Raw genomic sequence first — 21,504 nt, 5'->3', positions numbered from 1 at the left:
CAGGGCTGTTAAAGTGCCCTCGAAATAAGGAAGCCCAGAAGAAGGTCTGTAAAGAGGTAAGCACTTATCAGTTAGTTCTATGTAATTATTCAGTTGTGTGTTGCAATTGTTGCAGCTATTATATGAAATTAGCTATATAATACTTGCATTTAGGCAGTTGAACTTGAACAGAGAGAAAAACAAACCGTAATGTGACAAGTTACGCAGTAGTTACGTCGATATGGCATGTGCTGCGGCCTGCCACTAGGGGGCGAACAAACGTTTTGGCATTGCTTCTCTCCAGCCCTGCAGCCTTCACTGTTGAAAATGCAACTTGTCTAGACATTGAATGTACTGAGTCATTGTTGGGTTTCATGGTGACCCCCCCCCCCTCTCTTTCTCCCTCTCTCTCTCTCTCTCTCTCACTCTCCCTCTCCCTCTCTCTCTCTCTCTCTCTCTCTCTCTCTCTCCCTCTCTCTCTCTCTTACAGCTGGGGCTGACAAAATTGGCGTGCATCTGAAGTGACTGAAAGATGGACTTTAGTTATTTGACTTGACTTGTTTATATCAATTCTATTGACAAGTCTCTTCGGGAAACTGAACTATAACCTCCATTGTATTTGTTTATTTTATTATTGTAATGGCAGAATTGCTTCATGTTGATATTTTAATGAAACATTTGTTGATTTGAATGCAATTTAAACAAGGCCATCGACGGCTTCTTCTTGTACTCTATGCTGTTAATGTTTTAGTACAAATGAAAAATATTTGCAAAAAATATTGTTGCTAACATTTATTAAATTGTTTTGTTGGTATTTTTCATGAAATTGCATGACCCAACCTTCTCAAAACAGACAAGCAATGTAGTAATAGTGCAAAAATAAAAATTGATATGGGTTGCTAATATTTAAATCTGGATTATCTAAATAAAGTTTTAAAGGCCCTAGTGTGTAAGATTTTATTGGATTCAGGGATGAGAAAGCATATTGCTGCAAATACTTAAATGACTGCTTTATGATGTATAGAATATGGCATGTGGCCATCTTCTCACTTTCATCCACCAAAAAAATATAGATTGGAAAATGACTGGCTGTTACCTTTAACGTCACTCTGCGAGTCTTTTTCTCCCATCAGCAAATTTAAGCCATCCACTCTCAAGTCAATCTCCTTTTTCTGATATTTTGCTTGATCCCACATCTTGCTCCAGCTGTGTGATATCTGAGTAAAAGTCCATCAACCCTGACGAGGTCCCTGTTCTGGCCCTCTGTAAGTATGTGGCACCAGCACAATGTCACTGCATTCTCACAAGTGGACACCTTCTTTGTATTAATACAACTGCTTATTGTCAGCGAATGAAAACGCCCCAGTTAGTTATGTCTGCCAGCTTGGCACACTGGCCCTTTAAAGGCACAGCGGTGGTGCTTTGAACTGAAATGCTAATGCCATCTCACTACTGCACTTGACATGAGATGTGACCGTGGGCCACCTCTTTGGTTTGCACTCCCCCCGTTTGACTCACTGTGCCTTAATGATGAAGTTGCATGCTTTTCTTCAGCGTACAAATTCTGCTGATTCATCAGGTTGGCTGAGTGTTAGCCGCTGACTCCCCTGGGATACTCTCCGCTGCGGGATCTTGTATGATGCTGCTGCTCCTTTTTTTCTTTTTTCTCTCCTTTTTTTTGCTGACTTTGTTGATTCACACTACAGCGTGAAGACAGTGCTTCTGAATCCTCTCATGTGCTGTCCCAGATTTTTTGGTGTGGACTATGGGGCATGTGAAAAAAAAATCAAAGGAAAAACCCAAACCTTTCTTTACAGGCCATTTTTGTTCCTCACTGGCACTGTATTATTATTATTATTATTATTATTATTATTATTATTATTATTATTATTATTTTGCTATTTAGTTAAATCATGAAACTTTGTACATACAGTTATAGTTTGTACATACAGTTATAGTTTGATTGTTTATTTTATTATTATTATTATTATTATTATTATTATTATTATTATTATTATTATTATTAGTAGTAGTAGTAGTAGTAGTAGTAGTAGCAGTTCTAGATTATGTGCGTAACGCGGTGGAAAAAGCCACCATGTTTCTTTATTAATAAATAAATAAATAGATTCATAAACAGATAAATAAATGAATAAATAGAAAAAATAAAAAAATAAGTTGTTAAAATCTGTTAATTGAAATATAATTCATTTCAGTGTAATGACAATGATTGTTGTAAAACGGAAAGAGAATTAATGACGTTCAAAGTGTATGTAATATCTGTTACTGTACTGTGTTTTTTACAAGTTTGGTTTCAGTGGTAGAGCGATTGTGTTTTTTTTTCAACTGTCATTTATTTCCTCCGAGCATGTACATTGGTTGTTTGTTTTTTTTGCACTGATTTGTCTTCCAATCGGGAGATCGGAAAGGGGTGGGATTTCCGGGAACAAGATAGATGGACCAGAGACAGAGACGAGAGAACGTGTAGAAATGAGAGAAAGTTTTTCTTCTCATGAAGATAAATACCGAGTTTATCAAGCGATTGTGAAAGAGGAAAAACGTACCTCAGAGGACACAGCGGACGTGTTCCTTGGAGCTTTTTTTTGTTGATATCAGCGACCACTGGAGTGACAAGCAGCAGGTGTCGACGGCGTGTCGGGCCGCGCGCGTGACTCTCTCCAGCCTTCTCAACCGCCATCTTCACCAGTACCAGAGCCTCCGGTCATCTCTAAACCCTTTTCTCATCTTCTTCCATCCTTTCATTCGTCTTTCTCACCTTCATGAACAACGCACAGTGAGTACAACGGGACAAACAGTGCACTTATTTATTTGTTTTGCTGTTAAAGCGAAACGGTCACTCAGTTTCTGACCTCACCGCTCCCAAGCTTCGACTGCGGCCTGCAACGGGGTATTTTCTTTGTGTTGTGTATGGGATTTATTGTATTTCTTTTATTTCTTGCTTGGAGTGTTGAATATTTGAATATGTATGCATTGAGTGTGATTACAGAAGAGAATACACCTCAGTTGGTTATTGAAAGTCTGAAATCTGTTTCCTTTTTTTTTTTTTTTAATTCCTAGTAGAGTTCATCATAGTATATTTTACGTTCTACTAAGTGGAGGCACCAAACTAATTTAGTTTCTTATTACTTTATTATTATTTACCTTAAAAAACGGCACCACTGTATAAAAAATCGAACCCAGAGCCCGCCCAGTGTGATGTGTTAGGTGGTTAAGTGTTTGTCACGTGGGAAGGGTGCTACATGTGGATTTTCAAATCCAATCTGAATGGTGTTCAGATTGGACACACTAGTATATTTGTTGCAATAACAAATAAAGAGATAGTATTCTATTCTATTCTAGCTGTAGTTGCACACCCTTTTCCTGTCTGCTTCTCCTGGAACCCAGCACTGCTGGCTTGAGGTGAACGCAGGCGACACCCTGAACGAGTCAGCAGTTCATCTCAGGGCTGCATAGACAATCAACCATCCGTATTCATACTCGCACCTCCCACACCGGAGAAGTCGGACTACCTGGAGAGATCACTGAAAAACACTCAACACATGGACACGGGAGGGATATCGAAACATGAAACCTCTCGGCCTGCTCTATTGAAGCAGCAACGGTAGTGTTAGGTTTGTTTTTTTTTTGTTTTTGTCATTTGGAAAGTTTCTTTGTTCATTAAAGAATTATAATCTTCCTGGGTACTTCATACGTAGCCCAGATGTAACTTCAAACATTTTGTTTATTTAATGACTTTCTTGTTCCTGTATGTTTGTCTGCAATTCACGTCATTGCCCAGCAGGAGGCAGTCGAACACAAGGTGTGCAGGCTGGCAGCCCTGAGGCTGCTTTGTAGGCCGACATCAACACCAGACTCGTGGTGCTCCATCACTGACAAACTTCATTTGAAAATATCAACAACGGGGGGCTTTGACTACGCAAATGAGTGGGAAATGAGAAAAATAACGTTTGATCTAGTGCAGCTTCTGACGGTAAGATGTGGAGCGAACCCCCTAAAGCACAGTTTTAAACCGTCGTGTTTGAAACATCATGCCGGGACTAAATGAAAACACGCCGAGTGTTGATCCGCGGCATATTAGGTCTCATTACAAAGCAACGGTCCTCAGTCGTCGACAGTGACATCCTTGAACGCTCCCTGGCTAAGAGAAGGCATCCTGTTTTCATTGGTGCACAGACTGCGGGTCCACATCTGCATACGGACATGAACGCACGCCAACACGCAGCCAAACAAGACCGGCAGAAAGACACTCTCTCTCTCTCTCTCTCTCTCTCTCTCTCTCTCTCTCTCTCTCTCTCTCTCTCTCTCTCTCGCTCACTCGCTCACGCACACACACAGACACAAGCACACACGCTCACAAATGCCCTCACACATAACACGCCGTGTACAAACCAAAAGTGAGTTCTCACAGACAGGAAATGATGTCAGTTCTTGTCTCCAAGGAGATGGAGGCAGTTGCTAAGATACTGTGACACTAGGATTTTTCTCTCTATTTTCTCTCCCTCTCTGTCTTTCGAACACGCACGCGCGCAAACGCACACACGCGCACAGGGATGTCACCATGAATAACTTGAAACTCTCCCTTGTATCTCTCTATTTTTCGTGTGCACAGATGGCAATAGGCACAAGTCCAACTTTTTCCTCTTTCAAAAAGACTGTTTTTTTTTTTTTACATTTTCTTTTTTAAAAAAGGACTAAAGATAATTGCTAAAAATATCACTTTGTTCGCCACCCCAACAGGACGCTCGGGATGGTGGTTGAGCTGGGGAGGGTTGGGTGTGTGTGTGTGTGTGTGTGTGTGTGTGTGTGTGTGTGTGTGTGTGTGTGTTGGGGAGGGGGGGGGGGGGGGGTGCTACAGAGATCGCAGCCAAAAGCCGGCATCAACGCCGCTCGCTGTGCAAAAATGATGCACATCCTTAATCTTTGCTTTGAACTGCGTGCAATTACTCAACCGCCCACTTCCAGAGTGGCGAGGCCCTTTAGCAAGTATCACCCGGAATATATACACATATATAAATACATATATATATATATATATATATAAAACACATGCGAGTGACGGATGCGAATCAGCAGCAGCGCCCCTCCACAGCCTCACAGGCAGTGTTAGCTGCACCTCGCCGGTGCTATCAGCATGCCACATATGTCTTGGCAATAGCATGTGGCTGCCAAATCCTCATCGCCCTCCCCTTCTCCTCCCCTGTGGATCCTAACACGGCATTAGGGTGAATTTATATGTGTGTGTGTGTGTACATACATAAATATATATATATATAAATGTGTGTGTGTGTGTGTGTATATATTAATATATATACAAATAGGGGATGGGTCAAATGCGGAGGACAAATTTCACATCCTTCGGGATGGGACTTTAACTTTTATGTACATATCTATATATAAATATATAATTTCTTCTTTTTAATTGTGGAGAGGCGCTGTATATAATGCATTGCGCTGGTCTTGTGTATGCATGGCAGGATTTGCTGCTGCTGCTGCTGCTGCTGCTGCTGTTGCTCCTCTCGGCTCTGGCCGTATTTCTTCTCCAGGAGCCTCCCCGTACTGATGACACAAGCAATACAGCGATGAGTGTTTGTTCATTTACTGTGCACAAATGCATGTCCCTCTCCCTCTGCCTCCCCTTCCTCCCACCTCACACTTCCCCCCACCCACACACACACACACACACACACACACACACACACACACAGACACACGTACACACACACTCACACACTCATGCAGGCTGACTCGCAAGCATACCATACACGCATCAAGGGGTGGCGGTGGCGGCGGAGGGAGGGGAAGATATCAGATTCAATGTGCAATGACACCGTGAGGACATTGTGTGTGTGTGTGTGTGTGTGTGTGTGTGTGTGTGTGTGCGTGTGACTGGATTTGGCCATTCGCTGTTGTGGCGCGGCAGTTGGATGGCACGCGCACGTAACGCACAGACTCACAAACCAGGGATGTACAGGCAGAGGGGACGAAGGAGAAGGAGAAGGAGACGTGGCAGTGAATAAACACCGAGGGGCAGCCAGGATGAGGTGGGGATGTGGGCTAAGATTTCAGCCTGACTGATAGTGGAATGAGGGAAGAAGGGGGAACGAGAGGGGAGGGAAAAAAAAGAGAGGAGGAATATCCTCTGCACCACTGTGTGACTGGAAATTTAATAGAGGCGGTGAGATAGAGGGAGAAAGAAAGGGAAGGAGGGAGAGGTGGATGGGCGGGGGAGGGAGGGAGGTGGCGAGGAGGAGGAGGAGAGCGGCAGGGGTGGCTGAGGGTGAGAGGAGGAGAGGGAGAGAGAGAGAGAGGGAGGCAAAAAGCACAGAGACCTCATTGCTGTGGAGCTTTCAGCAAAAGCTAGCGGTCGCGAACAATGCTCGCCACGGCATTCACAGGGCAGGGGGGGGGAGAGGGGGCAGTGTATATATCTCGGGGGTCTTTCTGAAGCATAACTGGCCCTCTCCGTCTTTGACCTTAAGTGCGAGCCGAGACGCAGGCAAGATGCACCGAGATGTAGTTTTCTGGCCTTCAGATGCAAGATGGCGAGCGGCCACCACCGCCACCCGCACACATTTGATCCAGCGCAGGTTCAAGGACGCACATAATCACCCATTTTCAGACCTTTCTTTCTTTTTTTTCTTTCTTTCCACATCCGAGACCGGCACGGTTCATCCACGAAACCCCTGACAACTGCATATTTATCCCTCTGTTTACAGCCTCCTGCAACAAATTCAGCCTCCTGCGAAGAGTGATGCTTTGTTTCACCTCCCGCCTCCCGGGGGTCAGGGGAGGAGGGAGTAGGGGGGTCTCTGTCATTAAACTGGGAGAGGTCTAAGGCCCCTTTGTGACATCACCATTTTAAGTCAGAAATTAAGTGAAAGATGGATTTAACTACCGGTAATGTAATCACACCATGTAACTATTATACATCAAAACACTTTCTAGGTTCTCATTGGACCTCAGCAGATTTAACCTTCGGTTTATTGCTTCCAATTGGAGCTTCCTGCTGACATGAAACAAGGCAGCCACGACAGTCCAAGAAGGAGTCCACAATTGGAATCAGTTTGGCTCTTGCTTTCTGAAAACTGGACTGAGTGGAAGAAGTAAATGATGTCATTTCCTCACTTCTGTGGAGTTCACTGACAGGCAAGACACAGGTGCTGAAGCTAAAGCTAAAGAAAATGTTGTACAATATAGGGGCCTTTACATGGTGAGTGTGTGATAATGATAATGGGATCTGAGGCGCTCGAAACATGTGGACGCGCACATGACAGAGATCAATACAGGGACGGCGCCCGGCGAGAGAGGGACAGTCGTGTCTTTACTGGCTGAAGCTTTTTTTTTATTGGCTAATAACTTGCTGACATTGTTTTCAATTTACTGATTAGAAGATGCGGCACTCAACCAGCTTGTCAGCCAAAGAGCAACCAAGCGCCTCATTGATTTTGTCAGGGGCATCACAAGTTTTTCCGGAAAAGGTTTGACTTCTACACAAGCACGGTGTGGCTCTGTTCGCTGCCCAAGTTTAGAGGCTGATTGCAAACACTTCCGTCTTCTTTGCGCAAAGGCTTTGAATCTCCACTTCTGCTTTGAAAAAAATAAAAAAATAAAAAAAACAACACTCATATGCAAAGACTGCAGAAACCAGACCTCATTAGTTTGGTAGATTTAATCTTAGATGGCCATTACTAAAAGGCCTGCGCTAGCGCTGCACATTCATTATGTACATAGACATTAGCGAGCTCACAAAACTCCAGGCCCGGTGGAGCTGAAGCATGTCTTAGTGCCGACATCTTGTCCTGTTTGCACCATGGAAAACAGGTTTCTGTAATAAGAACATTAAACCAACTAAGGCTGAAAATGTTTTTGGAATAAAAGGAAAACACTTGACTTCACTGATGGTAAACGGGAGTGCTACTGTTAATTAGATATGGTTATAGGGGTATTTTTATTTCTGTGCATTTGATTTTTTTTTTTCTCTCAAAAAGAGAATAATGAAAAATCAAATCTGTCCACCTCCAGCCTGTTATGGTGCTTTTCCATTACACAGTTTTAACAGTTCTCACCTCGACTTGACTCCAATCAGGTTTTTTTGTTTTCCACGACAATTAGTTACCACCTCGATGTGGGTGGAGTTGTCAGAGCAAGGCAGCCTGAAAGTCCCTTGACGGCATATGTTACGGCAGCATACTCGTCGTATGCTCATCACTGTTTAGTTTTTCAGCTTCTCTGGATACATTGTAAATGTTGCTCGTACCCGTGAGCGGCCATCAGCTGCAAGACCCGACAGATGTTCTTGCTGCAAGTTGCTCCGTCAAGCTTTTTCATTGTTGTTTTTGTGTGGCACCCAGCATGGATGCGTCTAGACCTTGTCGTTTGACCACAGCACTGGTTAGCTAGCTGTTTTCTAAACCGGGCAACAATTTATTTCTTGTAAATAGCTATCATTGCCAGGTTTTTGAAAAATGGCGGCTTTAATTTTTGTGAAGGAGTCGCCCTCATGAACCATCCTGTGTCGTCACTCGCTGTCCAAATTTTATGTGGTACAAGGAACTACCACTTGATGGAAAAGCTTGAAAACAGATTAGAGCCGAGTGCCGCTAGCGGAAAATCCCATAAGTGAACTCGCCAGAAGTAAGGAAACCCCATCCATTCCCTCCATGCTTTACTTCTTAGCTCCACTTCTCAGACAATGCAATCAGCCATTTATGACATCACAAGGACACTGATAGTACTCCCAGGTTAGTGACCACACAGCCAGATATTTTTTCTCTCTAAATCTGTTTGGATTTGTTTTAGCAGGAGGCTAAATCTTGCTTCTGAAGCTAAATAGTGTTTTTGCAGAGGGCTGTAAACAAGAGTGCTAAATACGTTGTATTCTTTCGATCTTTGTATTTTTTTCTTGCTTTCATAACTCATCATGTGGAGAACAAGGTAGATCTGAAAACACAGATCCTTTCAAATATAAAACATTTGCCAAAATGAACCAAATCATTTTTTTGTTTTAATTATTTTTCTTTTTCTACCATTGGCAACTCAGCCGGCCATAATTCTAAAATTGAACTGATTGTGCTGATGTGTTGAATTGACGTTGGTGCCTCTTAACACCTCTTTTGGGATTATTGCACCATTGATTTGTGGCTAAACTTTGGGACCAGAGGCCGTCCCTGAGAACTGAGAGCTCTGCCAACGCTGCTACCCACACTGTGACCGCACACTTGTGATGTCACCGGGCTGCATGGAGGGCGAGGGAGCGCCGGCCTCGAGTGCAGAGGAGCAGACTCCCTTGCACCCTAGAGCAGGTTGACTCGGCCATGGGTGAGCAAACTCATACCTGGGTCAGGAGGTTATGGTTGTTCACCCCTCTGAGGGCTTCTGGTTTGACGATGTTGGGCCATAACTCCTGGCATGAGTCATATTAATATGTCATGCGTGCGTAGAGCTTATCTTGCACCAGGGAACATAAATTACAATCCACGCCTTTAATGTGACTGGGAGCAAAGCAAACAACGGAATTTCAAGTGCAGCTCCCTTGCAAAAGCACCGCTAGCTCTCTATTGTATATGCAGATGTGTGCGTGTGTGTGCTTTTTTTTCTTACTTCTTAGTGCTCTTGTTCCTAGAAAACTGCTCTACTTGCACTCATCCTTGTTATAACCCATTTCTTCTTGCTCGCTATGCAAATTTCTCCACTGTGGGACGAATAAATGATTATTCTATTTTTTCGTAGTGTATGGAAAGTTAACACAAAGACTTTTGTATGTGCAACAACTGACAACGTACAGTCCAAATATGTCAAATTCGACCATGGTAAATAAAGAAAAACAACAAACAGCTAACACTAAATATTGGAAATGACGCTGAAGGAAGGACACAGCAGTATCACATAAATACACAAAACCATACAAACTTACACTTAAACCTCATTAAGGAAGTAGAATATATCATGTAAAGCACAACAAAAATTGTTTAGGGTGATGATCTTTTAAGCACTAGATCCAGAAACTTATTTTTATTAATAATATTATTGATTATTATTGCTTCTTTTCTCTCTTTAAAAAAAAAAAAACAGTGCAGGACGTGCATCATCCACGAGTAGTCGGCGCTCTTCATCCTGCTTTAAAACGCCGCCTAAGTGCGATTCAGTCCGGAACATACGGAATGTGCGTAAAGAGGCGCTCATGCTGGACGCAAAACGCTCTGCCCACCGGGCGCCGTCGCGTTCGCTGCGCTCCTCTCCAAGGATGATACCGCGCGTGGATGCTCTCGTCCCAGACCTCCACCCCGAATAATCCCGGCGTCATCCCACTCCCGACGATCCTTAATCTGATCGCGGGCTCTCACTCCACTCCCCCCCCACCCAACCGCCTTCTATTTTTCCAATTTTTTTGGGCTCTGTTTTGTTTTGACGCTCTCCACCTCGGTTGCGTTGCGCTTGGATTGTGATCGTCTTCAGCCTTGCCGTAGCCCCCCGCGTTGCGTTGGCGCTGCGGAATAGCCTGCAAAGAGCAAGAGGCGGCAGCTGCGCACAATCAATTCAAGGGGAGGACGGAAGGGGAGCGACTAAAAAAAAAAAAGAAAAAAAAAAAAAGAGGAGCTAGACGCCGAGGTTGGATAAGTGACGATCCGGAGGACTGAAGGGGACGAGAGGAGAGATTTTTTTTTATTTTTTATTTTTCCCCCCCAAAGAAAGCCAAACGCATCGACCTTACACGCCGCAGCAAGCCGACGCGCTTTTTGTTGTTGTTGGAAAAAAAAAAAAAAAGGTAGGTGGATTGTTGCACAGGTGGAAGACGAAGAGGGGCGAAATGGCCGGCGTGATTATTGTTGCATTTGTTACCTCATCTGCATGAATGCGACCGAGTAGAGGGGCGAGAGGAAAGAGTGGGGGGGAAAGGCGGCAGACGATGAGACGGGCAGAGGAAGCTGAATAATGGAAGGCTCAGAGGCTGCACAGATGCGCGTTTATTGGGGTAAATATTTCATACGAGCAAAAGAGACGGTCGGCGTCGATGTCAGCTGGATGGGGGAACAAAAAAAAAAATCCGCGCCAGCCTTTTCAGATATGACCATACAGCACGTCTCTCGCTGTCTAAATTTATGTAATCCCTCCATGCCTTCCATGCGTCCACATATACCCCCCCCTCATTAAAAGAAAATCTATACGGATCATTCTTGGCTGCGGTCGTGTTGTCATTAGCGCGAGGCGAGCGGGGGAATGGGATGCAAAAGCCATTTTGTAATGCAGCATGTGCAGAATTTAGGCCCATTCGGAATTTCAATTGCGCTCCGCGAGAAGGTGCGCCGCCGTAGCGAGCGCAGCTGCATAGATGAATAAGGCCATTCTGTGGAATCGTAGCAGATATTATGCCAAAGGCTCGTATGATGAGGAGAGGCTGCAGAATGGAGAGGTTCGAGACTGCGGGGAGGAGGAGGGGGTGGGGAGGTGTCTGGCTGTGCGATATATGTCATATGTATGTGTTTCTCTTTCATGCCTTGTAGAAGTTATATAATTTTAATGCACATAACGTCACCGCCGGTCAGGGATGCGTTGGGTTTTTTGGCACCGACCGGCTGGGTTTTTCTTCTCTTTCCTCTCCATTTTGTTGCTCTGCTGGCGAAATGCGTCTCATCCTAGCCCGATTCCCACGTCCTGAATCAATCTAGTGTTGTCATAGTTACAGCAGATGATGTCGGCCCTGCTGCACCTGTGTCGCTTGAATGTTCCTCCCCGACCGTCTTGTGAAAACGTGGGATCTAATTGGGGCCCTGCGTAGGTATGAGGCAGGAATCCCACGGCCTGCATCAGGTTTATTGGGGGTGAAAGAAAGAAAAAAAACAGAGAGATGATTATTTTTATTTATTTATTTTATTTTATGTTTTTCGCTTTCAGCCTTTGCCTGAAGCCTAACAACGGTGCTGCGGGAAAGACCGGGGCGCAGTGATACAATCAGGTGTTTGCGATGATGTGATTAGTTTGTAGCAATTGGTCAGCAGGCCTTCGCAGCTAATTTGTCTTTTCACAACTGAGCGCTTTCTCGGGGCCTGATGGGAGAATCGATATCCACATGGACTGCAATCTGCTCCCGAGACATGGAGCAAAGGCTGGGGATTGAGACAGAAAAATGTCCGGCATGTTATACATAAGCTTGGAAGCAGACGATGAAGAGCTGCTTGTGTCAGATACCCCCCCCCCCCCCCCCCCCAAAAAAAAATCCAAATTGTGAAACACCAGAACATGGCTCGAACGGCGGATAGGTCAAGGCAACAGGCGTCCGTCCAGGCTGGTGGATTTAAGGTCTCTCCATGAATATAATCTTCACCCCCAGTATGGACTCGACGGTCCAGGCCGTCCCTCTCGTCCCTGATGCAACTACACAATTCGGTTGACACTGAACGGCTCATCCTTCAGCCGCTGCCAGAAGGATCCGGTCAGACAAAATGGCCTGGCAAACGCATCTTTTCCTGCAGCGCCGACGCAGCCAAAGGAAAACTCTGTTTTTTTTTGGTTGTTTTTTTCTATCACGGCGAGCCGCCTCGGTTGCAGAGCAACGTCAGAATCCAGAGCTTGTTGAAAACATCTTTGTATTTATTCGATTTACACGTATACAGAGAGCATACATTTATGGGGGTTTAAAAGGGGACGGCTGTTGAGACGGGAAAAATCCGCGAAGGACGTTGTTGACATTCAGTCCCGGTGCCTGAAAAGATCGAATGAAAAGCAAACTCTCCTCCGGTATGAATAATAATGAGCCGGGCCCGATGTCTAGATTGTTATTGGTGCTTTAATGAATACCTTGGATTTTGCTGGATCGCTTTTGTAGATTTGGAGTAATTTTTGACTCTGGGTGATACGGGTATTAGAAGATTGTACGAAACAAAAACAGGAAAAAGCACAATCACCTGCTGGATGGGGACCAGGAAAGGCAGCGACGTAAAAAGCGCCGTAATGAGCATTGCAGCAACTGGCTCACACACAGTCACATTCAGCACTCCGCTTTAGCGTCCCATTGCCGTAAATCTGCCTTTTCTTGCTCAGAGAACCAGTGGATGTGTCGTTATTTCTTTGTGCCACTTACAGTTGGGACAGATGCGCATGTGTGAACGTGCGCGTGCAAGTCTGTGTGTATTTGTGGGATGTGCCGAGCATCATAAAATGTCTATTTTTAGCCCGCGCTCCCTTATGAGGCTCCTTAATAGCGGCTTTAGGAGTTCTCAGATCTAGGCTTTTTGAAGGAACGACTTCGACCCCATCTGCAAACGTTAAGAGCCAAGGTTCAGCTGAGCGCCTCTGTTTTGGCTTTAAAACATTTCCACACGGCGCAAATCGGCAGCTTGACGCTCGCTCTCTCCACATTAAAAGGCCCCGCGGAGACTTTTGACGCCGCATCTCGACGAACAGAGAAAAGGTTGTCAGAGTAACAAATCTTCAGGTCAAACAAACGCTCACAGAAATTGGGGTGTTTTGCTGTCGTTCTCCAGCTCAGCTAAACACAGTAATGTGGAATAGGGCCCGCTGGACAGTTGTGGGGGAGGAGGAGGTGAGGGACAACAAAAAAAAAAACAAGATGGTGAGTGAGCAGGTTGCCACAGCAACTGTGTTTCTAGGAGCGCATGCATCGTCGCTGCATTGGAGAGGAGGACTAAGGACCGCAACAGAGCCTTTTACATCTAATCCTAATCCTATTTACCAGCCGACAAAAAAGATTAAGAAAAAAAAATCTTAAAAAAAATACATCCCGCAATTAGCTGGTAATCTAAAACGAGGGTTAATGCGAGGCGTGGCCATAGGTGGGAGAAGTCAGAGTGATTTTGTCTGTTTGAAAATCCACCACAGGCTTGTGACTGCCAGAGTTGCGGTGGCCAGATTGGAGTGCCACGAGGAAACGATGAACACTTTCTACTTGGTGTAATCATTGTCGGGGGAAGCTGCCCAACCTTTGCTAAAATTAGTGAGTCTGCTGATGCCTCCAAGCCATTTGTGGATAAAGATGGATTTGACAGCAAAGACGCACAAAAGAGCCATGAAAGAATTTCTGCTTTTTCATTTTTTTTCCCTCTCGTCCTTTCTTGTGGTTATTTATACATGTTGTCGTCTCATGTGCTTACGTGCTCTTTGTGGCCTGCAGTGTGTGCGTTGCTTTTTAAAAATGATAATTATTATTATAGTATTTCCTGTTTCTTAATTGCAAAATTAGCACTGTTGCTGCATGCAGAATTTGGTGAATGAAAGAATCAAGCAGGAGTCACACTGGAGTCACACTGGCAGCCGTGATTGCGTTCAACAACCTCACACTCCTGCAAATGCAGTTATCTTTTGTAGCCAATGTATATCTGAAGAGAGTGAGAAAAGGAGAGATGAGAATGTCATCTTAACAAGGCCTGTCATTGCTCCTTTTTCTGTGGCCATTTTCGGATCATGACCTAGACGCTTAGCACAAAGAAAATGGCAGCTGACTCACACCTTCAGGTACGGGGCGATATTGACTTAGTTACCTCTTCGAAGGAGAACGACTGAACTAACTTGTCATTTGCTCTGGTGACACGAGGCTCCGGGGAATTAAACTGAATTCACGTGTGTGCGGCTTTCTCGTATTTTAAAGCTACTGCACTTACTTGACCTCCTTTCCCTCTCTGCTTTCTCTCCTCCACCCCCATCCCCCCTCCCTGACAGTGAGCAACAAGAGACCTCCAAGAGACGCCCGTCTCCCGTTTGAATTTGCTCCCAATCACTTGGCATGGGAAGGAAAAATACAGTTTTTCCCAGCATTTGAACAGAACAAGTCCTGGAGCAGTCACAGAACCATGAGCAAAGAAAAAAAAACTGTCTGTTAGACGGCGTTCAATTTCGCCTGCAATTTTTTTTTCTTAACTGTTAAATCCTAACAGTGCAAAACATTTCACAGGTTTACAATATGAGCATCAAGATAAGCACTTAAATTCCCTTTTTGTGGAGGTGACTTATCAACATCATAGCAATAGGGGTGGGTCATGACTCAGTTGCCATGCGTCTTGTCATGGTGACCAGCCCCTTTACCCCTTCCCCCCTCCTCTGGTTGGTCCAGCTTCTGTTGTGGTTCCCCAACCATGGGCCTCAGCTGACAGGGGCAGCACCGCCATGCCCCACCCTCTGTACCTGCTCCAACCAGGCCAGCAGGGTCATCTGTACAAGGAAGAGCTTGGATCAAGTCCCAGACAGTATATCGGAGAACACAAGATACCTCAATCTTCAAGAGAACACAATTCAGGTAAATATGGCTCAGTCTTCAAGCACACCATTCATAAAGTCCGGGTTGAGATTTTAATCAAAATATTCCAACTTGCTGACTAAACATGAATTTTGACCACACCAAATCTAACCTTTCCACAACATGCCTCCATGATTGTGTTTCCTAACCAGGTGATCAAGTCTGACACGTTCAAGCACCTGCGGCACTTGGAAATCCTCCAGCTTTCGAAGAACCATATTCGGCAAATTGAGGTGGGAGCTTTCAATGGCCTTCCCAACCTTAACACACTGGAGCTTTTTGACAACCGTCTCACAGTGGTGCCATCACAAGCCTTTGAGTACCTCAGCAAGTTAAGGGAATTATGGCTACGAAGCAATCCCATCGAAACTCTGCCGGCATTTGCCTTTCATCGTGTTCCCTCTTTGCGCCGTCTAGATTTAGGGGAACTCAGGAAGCTGGATTTCATCTCAGAGGCTGCATTCGAGGGTTTGGTCAACTTGCGCTTCTTGAATCTTGGCATGTGCAACCTGAAGGACATCCCTAATCTCACTCCGCTAGTACGACTAGAGGAGCTGGAGCTGTCAGGGAATCAGCTGGGGATAGTCAGGCCCGGATCCTTCCAGGGCCTGGTGGCTCTTCGTAAGCTGTGGCTAATGCACTCCAGAGTGTCAGTTATTGAGCGCAATGCTTTCGACGACCTCAAAAGCCTGGAGGAGCTCAACCTCTCCCACAATTCCCTGCATTCTCTGCCGCATGACCTCTTCATCCCGTTACACCAGTTGGAGAGGGTTCATCTCAACCACAACCCCTGGGTCTGCAACTGTGACGTTCTGTGGCTCAGCTGGTGGCTGAAAGAAACAGTTCCCAACAACACCACATGTTGCGCTCGCTGCCATGCTCCCCCACCGAAAAAGGGGAAGTACATTGGGGAACTGGACCAGAGCCACTTCACCTGCTATGCCCCAGTGATTGTCGAGCCACCCACTGACCTGAATGTCACGGAGGGCATGGCTGCTGAGCTGAAATGTCGCACAGGAACCTCCATGACCTCTGTGAATTGGTTCACTCCCAATGGCACTCTGATGACCCATGGATCGTACCGAGTCCGGATCTCAGTGCTTCACGATGGAACGCTGAACTTCACTAATGTGACAGTGCAAGACACCGGGCAGTACACTTGCATGGTAACCAACTCTGCTGGAAACACCACCGCGACCGCTGTGCTCAACGTGTCCGCGTCAGACCCCAGCAACAGCTATAGCTACTTCACAACCGTCACTGTGGAAACGGTGGAGACAGTAAGAGGAGAGGAGGAGAACTCGGCAAGACAGTATATAAATGAGACCTTCATAGATTTTCCTAATCCCACTGTTCAAAGAGAGGTGCTGGGGGGCCAACCTGGCATCACCATTTCACCCTCTCTCTCCTCCCTTTCCTCGCTGTCTCCCAGAACCAACCGCGCCACAGACAACCCAGTGACTGTGTCCATAATAGATGTAACTAACATCCCGGGCCTGGATGACGTCATGAAGACGACCAAGATCATCATTGGCTGCTTTGTGGCCATTACATTTATGGCAGCCGTCATGTTGGTGGTTTTCTACAAGCTCCGCAAGCAGCACCAGCTACACAAGCACCACGGTCCAGCCAGAGCCATTGAAATAGTCAACGTAGAGGATGAGATTGGAGCCGGGGCCGGGAGCGGAATCTCGGGTGGTTCGACCATGAAGTCCGGTGGAGGTGGTGAAGGAACCCTGAGGATACACCGCCCGGAAATAGCCAACCTCTCCAGCATTGGCCGCACGGATACTCTCAATCACTACTACAAGACCCATCATTTTAACAACAACGTGATGGGCCTCAGTATTGGCCCGGAAGGGATGGGACCAGGTATGCTCAACAGCAAGGGCCAGCCGATCCAGGATATTCCCATCTCCTGTACATCAGTCCCGATCTCTACGTCAAATTTGCTCTCCTCATCAGGCAACGGCACCAACACCAACTCGAGTTCCATGTCCCCACCGCTCCCAATGTCTCTCCCCATGCCTACTATGGGCCTGCATGGATCGATCAAGGGTTTCATGGGTCAGAGCCAGAACCCTCAAATGGAGCCACTTCTCTTCAAAGGGAACTCAAAGGAGAATGTCCAAGAGACCCAGATCTGATTTAAAAAGATAAATAAAAACGTAAAAAAAAAAAAAAGAGTGTAGAGAGAGAATGAGCAGGAGTACGAGACAGAGGGAGAATTGACGATGGGTTTTATGCACAGAACGATTAGACACTACAGTGCATTGACATTACTCCGGGAGCAAGGATAGACTGACACGGCAATACACAAACACATAGACTTATCCGTGACAGTGTACTGAGCCAAGGATTACCACAATGGGTCACTTGTGTTTGTAGTAACGATCATGGCCATGGAGAGGAAGGAATGGACATCGCTACAATGTAAATCTGTGCCAAAGCAAATGTTTTTTGCAGTTTCTACAAGCTGTGTCTGGTGAGGAAAAAAAGAGAAAAAAAAACAAGCCTTTCAGAGTAATCAACCCCCGAAATCGTTGGCCAGCAGAGATGAAAGACATGCACAGCACCCACCACACTGATAATTCGAGATGTTACAGAACAAAATCCCAGCGACACTTTTCTTCCACGCGAACACAAGCCACACACACACTCTCTCTCTCTCTCTCTCAAGTGACTCTATGGACTCCCTCAAGGTGACAGTTATGTAGGCATAACATAGATGGACAAAAAGGTACAGTACAGTACAAACTACTGTGAAAAATCCACAAATTATATAAATATATTTTCATTTAAATATGTATCATTGCAGACTCCGATGCAAAGATATTTTGGGGTGTATAAGCTGGTATAGTTTGTTTCTTTGTGAATATCAGGGGGTGGCAATTACTGGAGGTTGGTTATGACACATGTTTTCAGTTTGGCTACTTCTCAGAAACATAAGGGCTCAATTGCAACACTCATTGTGACTCTTTGAATTGGCTTTGTGACATGAAGTCCATTTAGGTTGTAGAGCAGCAAATGCCGATCTCTGTTTGACAGACTTTTTTTTTCTGTTGCTTCAGTAATAACCATGACAGACTTTTGTGTTCTGAGAGTGTATTAAGTATTTTGTAAAAGCCAGCGACTTGGTATTTGAATCCACAGTTCTTATACTTAAATGCCAGCATCAAACAATGGTGAAAACAATGTTAAACAAAACGCAGTGAGGTAATCTGATGCAAAGAGGAGCTGTTGACAGGCAGAGTGTTGTTTGAATCAGATAAGTAGCCGGATATTTGCTTTTGACAGGACTTTGATACGACCTTCTTGCTCACGGTTACCATATTTGTGCCATAAAAATGCTGTCACAAGGATGGTCAGACATCTAACTACAGCAGCATTTTAAGAAGGGATTAAACATCCACCTAAGGGTGATTAGAATGAATGGAAATGTACAGTATATTAATAATAATAATGTCTGGTTGTATGACAATTGTAAGATCCACATTTTTACAGTGTAACTTTCATATGTTAAATGCCATTTACGCTTCTTACATTTCAACTCTGTATTTCTTTATTTTGTTAGTTTGATATAATGTGTACAGTTGTCTAGCCATGTATCATTACGTGTGAAATAAATCAATCATATATTGGGTTGTGGCTGGTCAATATGGCAACCACACAAGAGTAAAGAGTGAGACATTCTGCAGGCGCCGCTGTGCTAAACCTGGACTGAATGTATGGTTTGCGGTTTAGACATTAGTCACGCTGTTAATGATAGGCCACTCTGTTAACATGGTCAGACAGGCTGTTAGTCACTTGCCTATAGATGCTTTATGGACACCACTTGCTTCACTATTTTTAACGGAGGATTGGTTTCCTCAATACAGGCACTCTTATGCAACTCCCCATGCTTCTTACTTTTATTACAGTTTGCAGAGACGGGAAGGAAGCGAAGACCAGAATAACATGACGTCATTTCGTCAAACAAACCCAAAATGTTTGTTGCAATTGAGCACAAACTGGACATTTGAACCAGTTACCCCACACGCTTATGTGCATCAGGTTCATCTTTGAGGTTTTGACTGCAGTGCAGCTTTGTTTGCGGTTCTTGCTGTTTTGTTTTTAAGTCTTGTTTTTTTTTTTTTTTTCATACATATATATATAGGAGCTGTTTTATGTGAGTGATAATGGATTTCTCGCTTATCAGCAACAAGCCCACACGTACCGGAGGAAAGAGGGATGGGATCGAGATAGGCACGGCGCTCGTGATAGAGAAAGTGATGGAATCTTGCAGAATCCAACTGGATTGCGCTCTCGTAGAGGTTAAATCCATGAAAGGAACGCTTTCTCTCCCAAACACACCTGCTTAAATCCTCCTCCGATTTCATAGTAAAAAAAAACAAACAAAAAACGACCAATCAAGCAAGCGGGGGGTGAAATGTAGCCACTCCGGGTCAACCAAGTGTGCTCTTCGGTCGCCCGGATCTCATCTCCAAATTCATAGTCAATGCAAATCTGGTGGGGAGGATTGGTCTGCAGCCCTGCCGAGACACAAATGGAATATAAATGAAGGCTAAAGAGACAACATATGGCCGCTCCCTTGATGTGCCACACTCAGTGGCCCCGCCGTCGGATTTCAAACGGCATACTAAACCCTGCCGTTATCCCGAGCGGGAGCGCGTAAGCTTCTTTGGCGAAACGCGTCTTACCCCGACTCCATCGCCGTACCAGTGTTTAGTTGTAACGGTGAATAATGGCCATATACATGTTCCGTTTGTACCTCTGGACGTGACTCACGTTGAAACCTGCACAGTTTTTTTTTTTTCATCGCCGTCGTCGTCCTTACTTAGGAAACGCGGAGGGGCTTTGTTGCTGCTTATAGTATCGCCGCCGCTGCTGCTCCTGTCTGTAGAGGACACGGTGGGATTCCAAAAGAGGTCCATTCTTCTGCGGTGTCAGACAAGTGTTTGTGTGTGTGTGTGTGTGTGTGTGTGTGTGTGTGTGTGTGTGTGTGTGTGTGTGTGTGTGTGTGGGAGGGAGGGAGAGAGAGAGAGAGAGAGAGAGAGAGAGAGACCCTTTAAATCGCGGATCACAACCTCGGGACCTGAGTGCGTATGTGCACACTGGGGCTGTTGTACCACACTGTGTTATATGGTGGTGAACTGATGCAGTTTGGCTACAGATGGCGTTTTGGCACACGTACCTCCCCCACTTCCTCCCTCCACCACCGTCCCCTCGCTTACAATGGATGCTTCAGCCCAGATGACATTTTCTTTTTTCTTTGTCCGATGCAAAAACTCTTCAGTGAAATGGATTATCATATCCCAGACATCAAATTGCAAGACAAGAAATGGACTGACCTTTTTTAAAAAAAAAAAAAAAAAAAAAAAAAATTTGGTTGTTTAAAGGTAAGCAGTTCTGTTTGAAAAGTCTATAAAACAAATGGCGCTGGTCTCTTCTGAAAGTGTGTTTTTTTTTTTTTAAAGGACAAAGAACAGTGACAAGCTATATAGAGAAAATATTAGATCTATTTAGTACGAGACAATATTTGGAGAAAAAAATACTATTCATTTTGTGTTTCTTTTCCTTTTCTCTGCCAGTTGTTGGTTGTATTTCCGTATGTGAAATTAATCAGTTGGGGTCTTTATGTATTGTCATTAAATGTGATTCTTTTCACACGTTCATCCAGGTCAACGGTGTTGCAGAGGAGTGATACCTGAGTTATGGCAGGATCACCGCAAGCTGTGCTTCAATGACTGAGAGGTTTTATTCTTTCACTGCGATTTCTGTGTCTCTTAATCTCACGCCCGCTGTGAGGAAGTTCATCTCGCTATCGGAAGCGCACACCGTTTTCATCCTTTGTTGTGATTTCATCATGCGGAGCAACAAAACTAACTGAAAAAAAAATGAGTTAACAAGTTTAACATGAGGATGTTTCACATAAGTTATTGCGTGAAGTTTTATAAAAGAATATGACCAAGAAAGTCTGAAGAACACCTGTGTTTATACTGTTTTTTTTTTTCTTTTTCCAGCTTGTTCAAATATTCATGAAAAGAATCCACTGAGTGTGGAGCTGTGTCCTAAATCACATACTTCACTCAGTAAACTCGAACGTGGTAGACTTCAATTTGATGCCCCTATTGTGTGGTGCTCCAGTTTTTCACATTGGAGGACAGGAATGACAACTTTTGTTTCCACATTGTCTCCTTGTCTTCTTCTTCTTCTTTTCTGTTTTTAAAGATGAATTCCCGACAAGCAGTAGAGACAGT

The 21,504-nt window shown here is 44.8% G+C and overlaps 1 protein-coding gene across 3 annotated transcripts; it reads left to right on the top strand.

Moving 5' to 3' along the window:
• Positions 1–10,047: 10,047 nt before the first annotated feature.
• On the top strand, positions 10,048–18,885 carry lrrc4bb (leucine rich repeat containing 4Bb). 3 transcript variants are annotated; one of them, XM_076034418.1, is made up of 3 exons: positions 10,048–10,762; positions 14,671–15,244; positions 15,397–18,885. In XM_076034418.1, the coding sequence occupies exons 2-3, from the start codon at positions 15,002–15,004 to the stop codon at positions 17,389–17,391; spliced, it is 2,238 nt and encodes a 745-aa protein (XP_075890533.1). In that variant the 5' UTR covers positions 10,048–10,762; positions 14,671–15,001; the 3' UTR covers positions 17,392–18,885. The 3 variants fall into 3 exon arrangements, with proteins under 3 accessions (XP_075890533.1, XP_075890534.1, XP_075890535.1); XM_076034419.1 differs by lacking the exon at positions 10,048–10,762 and adding an exon at positions 10,901–10,969; XM_076034420.1 differs by lacking the exon at positions 10,048–10,762 and adding an exon at positions 11,457–14,466.
• The last annotated feature ends 2,619 nt before the right edge of the window (positions 18,886–21,504 follow it).

Source organism: Nelusetta ayraudi, unplaced genomic scaffold (genome assembly GCF_046127955.1).
Source record: "Nelusetta ayraudi isolate G7.1 ecotype Tasmania unplaced genomic scaffold, CSIRO-AGI_Nayr_v1 ptg000042l, whole genome shotgun sequence".
NCBI lineage: Eukaryota > Metazoa > Chordata > Actinopteri > Tetraodontiformes > Monacanthidae > Nelusetta > Nelusetta ayraudi.
Note: the sequence above shows the minus strand (reverse complement) of the source record. Positions and strands in the feature narration are given on the sequence as shown.

Coding starts and splice junctions, on each gene's coding strand:
- lrrc4bb (XM_076034418.1), top strand. CDS start 15,002: ATGCGTCTTGTCATGGTGACCAGCCCCTTTACCCCTTCCCCCCTCCTC. Junction 15,245..15,396: donor TTCAAGAGAACACAATTCAG/GTAAATATGGCT, acceptor TTTCCTAACCAG/GTGATCAAGTCTGACACGTT.